The sequence below is a fragment of the Jaculus jaculus genome, chromosome 13 (genome assembly GCF_020740685.1).
Source record: "Jaculus jaculus isolate mJacJac1 chromosome 13, mJacJac1.mat.Y.cur, whole genome shotgun sequence".
Taxonomy (NCBI): domain Eukaryota; kingdom Metazoa; phylum Chordata; class Mammalia; order Rodentia; family Dipodidae; genus Jaculus; species Jaculus jaculus.
Window position 1 is genome coordinate 44,478,344 of NC_059114.1, and position 11,713 is coordinate 44,490,056.

The 11,713-nt window shown below is 39.4% G+C and overlaps 1 protein-coding gene across 1 annotated transcript; it reads right to left on the minus strand.

Annotated features, from left to right (window-relative positions):
- Positions 1–770: 770 nt before the first annotated feature.
- Positions 771–4,060, minus strand: LOC101598907 (protocadherin beta-14-like). The gene has a single exon (XM_012950205.2). It carries the CDS (start codon positions 3,872–3,874, stop codon positions 1,481–1,483), a length of 2,394 nt encoding a protein of 797 aa, XP_012805659.2. The 5' UTR covers positions 3,875–4,060; the 3' UTR covers positions 771–1,480.
- Positions 4,061–11,713: the final 7,653 nt, after the last annotated feature.

Sequence of the window (11,713 nt, forward strand, 5' to 3'; positions counted from 1 at the left end):
CTTATTTGAGAGAGAGAAAGAGGCTGGGGGAGAGAAAATGTGCATGCCAGGGCCTCCAGTCACTGCAAACTACCTACCTCCAGACATGTCACATGTACCACCTTGTGCATCTGGCTTATGTGGGTACTGGAGAATCAAACCTGGGTCCTTAGACTTCACAGATAAATGTCTCTCTTCAGTCCTTTCCAGGCCTTATTTATTTATTTGCAAACAGAGAGAGGTAGACAGAATGGACATACAAGGGACTCCAGCCACTGCAAACAAACTCCAGACACATGTGCTACCTTGTGCATCTGGCTTCATGTGGACACTGAGGAATCAAACTTGGGTCATTAGGCTTTGTAAACTAGAAACTTAACCACTAGCCATCTCTCCAGCCCTGAAATGAATTTTTTAAAATTTATTTGAGAGTGACAGAGAGAAGGAGGGAGGGAGGAAGAGACAGACAGACAGAGAGAGAGACAGGAGGAGAGAATGGGCACAGCAGGTCTTCCAGCCACTGCAAAGGAACTCCAGACTCATGCACCCCCTTGTGCATCTAGCTAACGTGGGTCCTGGGGAATCAAGCCTCGAACTGGGGTCCTTAGGCTTCACAGGCAAGTGCTTAATCTCTAAGCCATCTCTCCAGCCCTGAATTCTTTTTTAAAAATATTTTATTTATTTACTTATTTATTTGAGAGAGGGAAAAAGAGAGAGACAGAGAAAGAATAGCTGCACTAGGGCCTCTAGCCACTGAAAATGAACTCCAGATGCATGCCCCATCTTGTGCATCTGGCTTATGTGGGTACTGGGGAATCGAGCCTGGGTCCTTAGGTTTCACAGGCAAACACCTTAGTGGGTAAGCCATCTCTCCAACCCTGAAATGAATTCTTAAAAACACTATATAAAAACAAAGTTCACAAATATTGAATATGGAAGTGTAGATGTTTTTACTTTTTGTTATTAAAATTTTTACGTAGAATAGTGCAATCAATCCAATTTACTTTCTATTAGGATTCAACATTAAACATTATTTCTTTCTCTGCTTTGAAGGCCTATGAAAGTAACTTAACCTATATGCTGATACTTGCTCCTCTTTCCTTCCTTTCCTAACTGCATTCTCTTCCCTCCTTCTCTCCCTCTGTTCCTTCTGTGGTGCTGTGCCTCCACCCAGAGTCTCCTGCATATCTCTTCTCCACCACTGAGCCCCATCTCTAGCATTAAGACATTTGCTGTAACTACTTTAACATCTCCAAATGATTATGAATTTTTGTCATGCATAATAATATCACTATTACTATAAAACTGCAGTAACTCAACACTATTGAAACAAAACAAACTGTATTTTCACATCATCATAGCAGCTGGTAAAGACTCTAAACATACTAAGAAGATCATGAGAATTGAAAACGCAGCTTCAGCAAATCAAACCGAAAGGAGAAAAAAATCACCTGCAATTTATCAAGAACACCAAATGTATTTAAAACTTAAACAAATTATTTCATTGAATATTGAACCCGAGGCTATTCCGAAAGTTCTCCTTTTCCTGCACATTTTCACTACTGTCATGTATTTGAAGATTAGGGATGACGGGTTTCAGGAATTTGAACTCATTTGTCCCAGTACCTCCAGTGAGACACACCTCATACTGGTAGCTGTGGGACAGCGTCCCCGCCCCGCTGACATCCACCAGGTGTCCAGGAAAGTGGCCCTCAGGCAGAGAGCAGCCAGCCAGCGAGGACGCCCCGCTCCTCCTGCACAGCCTGACCGCCACCAACACGAGCACAGAGAAGAGGAAGAGCGAGGACACGGACGCCAGGGCGATGACCAGGTAGACAGTGAGCGCGTCGGGCGGCGCCGGGTCGCGCGCGCCCTCGGCCACGGGCAGGTAGGGCTGCGAGAAGCCGTCCACCAGCAGCACGTGCAGCGTGACGCTGGCCGACAGCGGCGGCTCGCCATTGTCCTGGACCAGCACGAGCAGCCTGTGCCTGGGCGCGTCGCGCTCGCTCAGCAGCCTGGCGGTGCGCACCTCGCCATTGTGCGCCCACACGCTGAACAGCCCGGGCTCGCTGGCCTGCAGCAGCTGGAAGGACAGCCAGGCGTTGCGGCCCGAGTCGCCGTCCACCGCCACCACCTTGGTGAGCAGGTAGCCGGGCTCGGCCGCCCTGGGCAGCAGCTCGGTGCAGGGCGTCGACGCGTTGTGCGGCGGGTAGAGCACGAAGGGCGCGTGGTCGTTGGCGTCCAGCACCAGCACGCGCACCAGCGCCTGGCTGCTGAGCGCGGGCGAGCCTCGGTCGGCGGCGCCCACGCGGAACTCGAAGGCCCGCAGCGCCTCGTAGTCCAGCGCGCGCAGGGCGAACAGCTGCCCGCTGTCCGCGTGGATGGACAGCAGCGAGGCGAGGGCCAGCTGCGGGTCTTGGTCGCCTTCCTGGGGCGGCAGCAGCGAGTAGGTGATCTGGGCATTGGTGCCTGAGTCTGTGTCTGTGGCGCTCACTGTGCCTATGTGCAGGCCGGGACTGTTGTTCTCTGGGACCAACAGGGTGTAGGAGGTTTGGCTGAAGGCTGGGGCGTTGTCGTTCACGTCGGACACCTGCACTGTTATGTTGAGCTCTGTTTTCAGCCTGGGTGTGCCCATGTCTGAGACCGTGATCGTGATGTTGTATTCGTCTCTGATCTCACGGTCCAGACTTTTTTCAGAAACCACCGTGAAAAAGTTCTTGAAGGTGGGTTTCAGAATAAAAGGGAGGTCATGTTGAATAGAGCAAAATATCCTTCCATTGTCCCCAGTGTCTTGATCCCTGGCACTAAAAAGAGCGACGAGTATTTCTGAGGCATTCTCTGGAATTGTTGTTGTCAGTGATGATATGGTTACTTCGGGTGGGTTGTCATTTATATCTAATACTTTAACTGAAAGAGTGCATTGTGCTGAAAGACCACCACCATCTGTTGCCTGGATATTTAACGAGTAAGACTGTATTGTTTCAAAATCCAGTTGTGATCTCAAATTAACCTCACCAGATATTGGATTTACTTCAAAAGTTTTACGAATATCTTCTGATGCATGTAAAAATGTGTATGATATTTCCCCATAATTTCCCATATCCAAATCCTTAGCAGAGATGGTAATAATCACGGAGCCAGTGGGTGTATCTTCCAGGACCTGCACCTCATAGAGGCTCTGAGCAAACTCAGGAACATTGTCATTGATGTCCAAGACCTTGATCAGAACGAAAGTTGTCCCAGACTTTGGTGGAGATCCACCATCTAGTGCTGTGAGTGTTAGTCTAAGTTCAGATTCCTTTTCATGATCTAATGCTCTATTTAAGACCAGCTCTGGATATATTTTCCCATCTCCATTATCTCGAACTTTAATGTAGAAATGAGAGTTGGGGCTAATGTTGTAGTTTTGGAGACTATTGCTTCCTACATCCAAATCTTGAGCATTCTCAATTAAAAACGTGCTTCCAATACTAGTACTTTCTGATATTTTAATCATTATTTCCTTGTCCAGGAATGTAGGTGAGTGATCATTTATATCTCTGACATGTAGCTCCCCTCGAAAAAACTGTAAAGGGTTTTCCAGGACCACCTGGAAAGGCAGCACACAGGGCTCAGTGGAGCCACACAGTGCTTCTCGGTCCAGTTTCTCATTTATTAGCAAATCTCCAGTCCGCAAGTTAAAGTGCAAATGCTTTTCATTGTTATCAGAAACTACCCGGGCCTCCCGTGAGGACAGTTCTTCCAACCCCAGCCCCAGATCACTTGCCAAATTAGACACTAAATAGCCAATTTCTATTTCCTCTGCTACCGAATAGCGGACAAATTCAGTACCCGCTTGAGACAATACCAGCAAAACAAAGAAAACCAAGACTTGCCATTTCTTCAGCATGATCATTCTTTTGATCCCCGTGGCTCCTTCAGGCAATTCCTTTTGTTGAAAAATTGAAATTTAGCCTTAATTTTGAAAGCCAAATCTCTAATTTTCAGTAGTAAATCTCCTGGGGAGTATGTAGCTGTCTGGCAGCTCTGTGGATGAACTCCTTTCACACCTCACTTCTCAGTGGATTAGATATTCTCTGTTCTCCTAAATAATGGAGCCCACAGTGTGGACTGTGCGCTGTTTTAATCTTGTCCTGTAGCGCCACCATGTGTCTTCATGTAGTTTTTCATTAAATATTTTTTCTTCTGGAAAACTTAAGAATACATCTGGAGTATTCAAAAGCAAACTCCGCACAGCATATATTTTTTTTATTTTTAAATGCTTCATGAAGTATCTCTAACGAGTAAGGCATTTTATAATATAACTGTCATTATCATAACCAACATGGTTATCAACAATTCTCAGGTATAAACTATACAATATATGCAATATTTATTTCAGGTCATTTCTTCGATAGTTACAAATATCATCTATATTCCACTGTTGTAAATATTTGTCATGGTCAATCACTTGTAGTTGGTAACACCATTAGCTTTTTCTTATTTATATGTAAATCAGGAAAAAACACAATTCACTATTTGTTTAATGCATGGGAGTATTGGACTTTTCACTTTTATATTTTAAAAATACACATGTGAAGACATGACACAAGTAAGATATCCTTTGTTTATACGGAGCTTGGAGGCTAGAAAAGTTGAGAAAGTAGTAATTAAAAATAATGACACCTAGGGAAAAAAATAACAGAACTACGTAGAAGGTGCATGTATCTATGTACCTAGGATTCTGCATAGGAGAGTAGTTAGGAATTTGGATTCTGGAACTAAAATGTCAACAATAGAAACTTGGTTCTTCTGCTTACTATCTACAGACTTGGGAAAACTGTGTACCTCTGTTTTTTTTTTTTATCTATACAATAGAATACTAATAGTATTTACCCATGACTGTCATTATCATAGAAATCTAATGTGTTTATGTTGACAAAGTAAGCAGTAATAACTAGTTAAATATTATTGAAAATAATTAAGCTGGAACTATTGCTCAGGGGTAGAGTGCTTTCATAGCACATATAATTCCTTAGGTTCAATCCCAAGGACCACTAAAATTAAAAAAAGAAAAACATGGGTCTGGCCATGTAGTTCTGTGCCAGTGGGAGTGTATAGTAGTTCCATTGAGGTTCTAGGTTTAAACCCCAGCTCCAAACCAATATCAGAATCTGATTAAAATTTAGCCCCACAAATTTAATTTGTATTGAACATATACAGACTCCCTTGTTATTAATTGTTTAAAACATAGTCTAACAACTGTTTACAAAGCATTTATGTTATATTAGGAATTATACCAATGTAGATGACTTAAGGTATACAAGCTGATGTGTGTAGGTTATGTGCACATAACATGATTATTTTGTAATAGAGATGTTAACATCTGTAAATTTTGGCATCCAGAGTCTTAGAAAAAGGGTTACTATATATGGAGAGCTCAAGAAAACACTGAGAAAAAATTTCCTTTAGAGGAAAACGGAAGAAGCTCCTTTGTTAAAGTCAGGAAATTTCAGAGTTCAAAATTATTGATCCAAAGGCAAACATTGTTTTATGGAAATGAGAAAAAAAGAAAAGCAGCAAATACTTTCAAAAAGTATTGAAGTTTATGGTGATTTTTGCGGACAACTATGATATATGACTGCTAAAAGGTTCTTATGAATCATATCCACATTGTATGGCAATTGAGCTAGACTGCATGTGCCAGCCTCCTTTATCATTAGATGTGACCAAGACAATGCCTCAGATAGGTTGTGAGAAGAATTTTTGATTTAGCACTTTCAGATCTTGGAAAAAAGAGATCCTCTTTCCTCCAAGGCATCTGAACCACAAGTGTGGTATTGACCAATTATGGCAATACAGATTAGGACACTATCATAGGGAATATTTGGAGCAGTTGCTTAGAATGAATTTTGATTCTAGAAGGACTGTCTGCAACTATTTTACTGGCACTGTCACATGAAAGAGATACACACTTTTGCATACCATTGTGTGTCATATTTATTTGCCTTAGCAATGTAATATTTTTAACTTAAAGGAAACTTTTGATTACCTTAACAGTAGTAAAGCAGTATAGCATTTTCAGTACTGTGGTTGCAATGAAAACCAAATTGCCCTTGGTTAAAAAGTATGAAAGATGAGAAGCAAAATTCAGGCAGGAAACATATTCAAGAAATTATAATAGGGGCTGGAGAGATTGCTTAGTGGTTACGGTGCTTGCCTGTGAAGCCTAAGGATTCATGTTCCACTCTCGAGGTCCCACAGAAGCCAGATGCACAAAGTGACGCAAGTGCTCAAGGTTGCACATGTGCACAAGGGGGTGCAAGCGTCTGGTGCAAGAGTCTGGAGTTTGACTTAAGTGTCTGGAGGTCCTGGTGCACCAATTCTCTCTCTCTCTTGTTCGCTCACTCTCCAGCACATAAAAAGAAATATATAATAGAAGAAAAGACTGTATTTAGCAGGAATAACTAGATTGGTTTCTGGGTATAAATGTAGCCCAGGTCTTTTAAAGATGAGAGAAATTTGAACATATTTAGAATGCTGATGTTTACTGTTCAACAAAGTGGGTGAAAATTAAGAGGCAGCAGGGATGGTCAGTTGGTCAGTGTGAGGTCCCTAGAGGTTGGTTAAAGACAAGATGTTAAAGACAAGATCCAGACAATACAGAAACAGACTGAACTTGGTGTGAGGGACCTCAGCAGGAAAAATGTATAGGCATACGCCATCAAAGTTATAGACTTGGGACAGGAAATTGAGCATATTAACGTCCAGTGGGATCTGTTTTCTCTGTAAAATATTAGGTGAGTTCATTTACTAAATGGTTGGGTGAGAAATTTTAAATGAGACAAGTAGGCTTTAAGTAACTATAGAGACTGGAAGAGAAAAATGATTAGGAAAACTATAAAGGATTTGTTGTCCCAAGAACCCCACTGAGTTTGTGTATGATAGTATTTTTAGTGGCAGTGACGTTAACACTTCTCTTCTAGAGTGCTGCAGCCCAGGTAAAGGGAAGAGAAAGGAGATAATTGTGTTTATATTAAACGAAGCTTCATCAGGTGGTTGTAGTAAAAGAAAATTGAATAAGGTAATACAAGACATAAGAATGAGAGAGTGAATGTGAATAGCAAACCTGGGAGTTAGCTGGATAGAAAGGAATAAAAAAAGACAAAACAGAAGGTGGAGGTGGTTGATACATTGTAGCAGCATCACTGAATAGTGGTTCTGATATGGCCAAAGAGGCACAAAAATGACAAAATGTAACAGGAGCAGTAGTGTGACAATATTTAAAGACATGCAAGATTATGTTCTTAGAGGGAGATTTCTAAAATTATATAACAGACAGCATTCCTTGGTCGAGTAAAAGTGTAGTATAAGGTAAGAGTAATAAAAACTTAAAATGTAGGTGAATACCTGAGTACTGAAAGGCTGTATGTTTAGATTAATCAGTGGGCCCAAGAATGGTGGCATGTCTTGAGGTTGAAAAGATGAGAAAAATGTATTTGCAAGCTAAAATACCATAATGACTTGTTGGTACCATCCAACACTCTGGGGCAATTCCAAACTAAATTGTTAGTTGGCTTTTACTGGTAAAAGTTTTCAAGATCCATTATGTAAGGCTCAATACTTTTTTATACCCCCATTTTTGATGCAACTTTCCACCACTTAGTATAAAACCATTTCCTTAATTACTTACAATTTACAGTAGTCCTTTATTATAAAATTGTCCAGTATGGCTTGATTCATATGTGCCATGTTAAATTTAATTATGAATGAGATATTGGAAGACTAAAATAAAAATTTGTTTTAAGCAAAACATTTTAGAAAGCTTGGAAAGGAATCATATGTGATATTTTGGAACTGTTTTTTTCATTTATTGTATTTTTAGATTTATCTAAGACCATTTCCTTAATTACTTACATCTTACGTAGTCCTTTAATATAAAATTGTCCAGTGCAGCTTGATTCATATGTGCCATGTTAAATTTAGTTATAAATGAGATATTGGAAAACTAAAATAAAACTCATTTTAAGCAAAACATTTTAGAAAGCTTGGGAAGGAATCATATGTAATATTTTGGTATTGCTTTTTCATTTATTGTATTTTTAGATTTATCCACTCTGCGTGCTTTACTTCTTTCCATTTTATTCCTCATTAATAATAATTCCATTAAGTGGAAATATCACATTTTATTTATCAGTTGATGGACATTTGAATTGTTTCTGTTTTTGAGGGTTATGAATAATGCTATTATGAACCTCTGTGTATACATTTTTTGATATTATTTATTTGAGAAAGAAAGAAGCAGATAGACACAGAATATGGGTGCACGAGGGCTTCCTGCCACTGCAAACGAACTCCAGATACATGAATCTCTGCATCTGTCTTTACATAGGAACTGGGGAATCGAACCTAAGCCACGAGGCTTGCAAACAAGTACTTTTAACCTCTGAGCCATCTATCTCTCCAGCCCTGTACATTGTTTTGTATAGACATATGTTTTAATTTCTTCTACATAAATACATAGGGGCTGGAGAGATGACTTAGTGGTTAAGGCACTTGCCTACAAAGCCAAAGAACCCAAGTTCAATTCCCCAGGACCCACATAAACCAGATACACAAGAGTGCACATGCATCTGGAGTTCATTTGCAGTGGTTGGATGCCCTGGCACACCTATTCTCTCTCTCTATCTCTCAACATTTGCCTCTTTCTCTCTCAAATAAATAAATAAAAATAAATAAATATGTAGAAGTTGAATTTTTGAGTCATAGAATAGTTATATGTTGGCATTCAGAAGAGCTGACAAACTATTTTCCAAAGTGATATACCACTTTATATTCCTCCTAGCACCAATTTCTACACATTCTCCATCTCTCTCTCTCTCATAGGGTCTCTCACTCTAGCCAAAGCTGACCTGGAATTCACTATGTAGTCTCAGGGTGGCCTCAAACTCATGGCAATCTTCTTACCTCTGCCTCCCAAGTGCTAGGATTAAAGGTTTGTGCCACCGTGCCTGGCCAATTTCTATACATTCTTTTTTTAATGTGAAAAGTTTATTTTCATTAATTAACTCATTTTCCCACCATCATAAGAGATACTGATATTTGTTCTTTGTGATCAGTGAAAAGACATTTTGGGATGGACAATCTGATTCTACTATAATATTCACTAAAGAAACAGGTGTTTAAAACAAAATCCTAAGTGCAAAACTTTTCAGTAGTCTTTGTATCTCCAGTATACCCCAGCAAAATATTCATGGCTGTGAAGAAATTCATAAATCCCAAGCTGTAATTTATTGTATTTTTTCCTATGTTGTCTACAGTTTATTCCTGAAAGTACCTTTTATTCCTACAAAGTAGGGAACCTCACTAAAGCAATAGTGGCCACTGCCTTTCAGAGCCTCAATCCTTATTCATGGCTGATGACAGAATTCAGTCACCTGACCCTCAACCACAACTTGAACATGACAGATCAATAGATATTCAGAAAAGCTGGCTCTGGGCTTCCCAATTCTCAACTCACAATTCAACAAATCCACTTAAGAGACTGAGTAGGGCTGTTAAGTTTTTAACTACCATCATTTTCCTTATGAAATGTCATTAAAATTTCTACACATTCTTGTAGCACTTGTTATTGTCCCATCTTTTTATTCTTTGAGGTAGGATCTCACTCTGGCCTAGGCTGACCTGGAATTCACTATATAGTCTCAGGGTGGCATTGAACTAATGTTGATCCTCTGACCTCTGCCTCCCAAGTGCTGGGATTAAAGGCATGGGCCAGGATGCCCAGCTGTCCCACATGTCTGTTTTGTTTTGTTTTCTTCAAGGTATGTTCTCACTCAAGCCCAGACTGGCATCAAACTCAAGGAGATCCTTTTAGCTCTGCCTCCCCAGTGCTGGGATTAAAAGGCATGTGCCACCATACTCAGCCCATCTATCGTTTTGATTACAGCTCTTCTAGTGTATGAAGCAACTTTTAATTTTTATCTTAAGTAGTCTCTGTGCCTTGCCTGGAATGCTATAATGTTTCAAGTGATTCTCTACTTTTTCTCAAGTGAATAAAGACAGGAGGTAATCTTAATACTTCAATTTAGCTGACTAATACCCTATCAATTTTTCTTTTCTATATAAAGGAGCTTTCATTTTGGGGAGAAAGAACTTGCTCCTAGTTCTATTTCTGAAAGTAAAATTATAAATTATAATTAGCCTGTATACAACAACTTCCTCCTGTATACAAAGTTGTTCTCCCAAATTCAATGGACTGTTACTGAAATCCTAGCTTCCAAAAACTATAAAAATTGGCTTATCTTGGATATGCCAGGATGAAAGATGTTACTCCCTGACATTATTAGTTGACTAATACCCAGCCCATACTCAATGTGACAATTGGAATATATCTTTAAGAGAGAGCTTCTGCCATTGACTGTAGTCTATGAGCTAGAAACAATCATTTACTCATGTACTCTTTCCTATCTTTTCTCTCTCTCTCTCTCTCTCTCTTACACACAACCACACACCCTTATTTTTCTGTGTATGATTGCTGATAACTTATTTTGTTTACCAATATTTGATTCCACAACATAAACTTTCACTTTTAATGAAATTCATCGAAAATTTCCTCTTCCAATTAGAGAAGCTTTCTTTTTTTAACAAAAATTCTGTAAATATGGTCAGACAGTTAAAGACAAAAATCATTATGTAATGCAAGATAAAACTTCCTTCTACAATGTTTTGAATTTCTTTTTGAATGTTAGACCCAAAAAGATGATATTTTGAAATTTCTCAGTTCCACATATACATTACATTTTTATATCACCAATACAAGTTGGTTATAATACATTTAGATGCTACCCATTAGTAGGTAATGAGGTCAATTTAGTGACTTATGACAGCACTGGAAATCCAAACAGTAGAATAAGATAGAAACTTTCAAGCTGCTTCACAAAAAATTAAACCTTAAGTACAAAACATTTCTATTATGTTTGAATGTTATATTATATATACAATATAGTTTTACTTTTAGTGTGATAAAAGTAAGTTTGAAGTTTTCATTAATTTTTGGGATGACACAGGCAAAACAGTTGTACACATTAGCATACAAGCCTCTTTTATGCTATCCAAATTATTTAGGTGACTGGCTTGTATCCTGGGTTTGTAATATTAGCAAGTGATTTGGAAAATTAAGTGGCAACCATATTACTGTACTCTCACAATTATCTTCCAAAATGAATAATGTTTAACAAAATTTAATATGACCCCCACTAATTCTGTGATGGGATCTCCCCAAGCATATGTGTAACATACATCCAGGTCCCCTTTAAACAGGTTTTTATGCTTATGGATTGTAACACAATATATGATTTTTAAAAATATACTTTAAATAGTTACAATAATTTAAATTATTAAATAAAATGATGTGGATTTAAGAAGAAATATTTGTTTTTTTTAATTTATTTATTTATTTATTTGAGAGCGACAGACACAGAGAGAAAGACAGATAGAGGAAGAGAGAGAGAATGGGCGCGCCAGGGCTTCCAGCCTCTGCAACGAACTTCAGACGCGTGCGCCCCCCTTGTGCATCTGACTAACGTGGGACCTGGGGAACCGAGCCTCGAACCGGGGTCCTTAGGCTTCACAGGCAAGCGCTTAACCGCTAAGCCATCTCTCCAGCCCAAGAAGAAATATTTGTAAACAGTACCCACTATAGTTCTACAAGCACAAACTACAAAAATAAGAGTCAAATGAAGAAATACTTAAA

Bases quoted from the DNA above. Each gene is read 5' to 3' on its own strand.
- LOC101598907 (XM_012950205.2), bottom strand. From the start codon at position 3,874: ATGATCATGCTGAAGAAATGGCAAGTCTTGGTTTTCTTTGTTTTGCTG.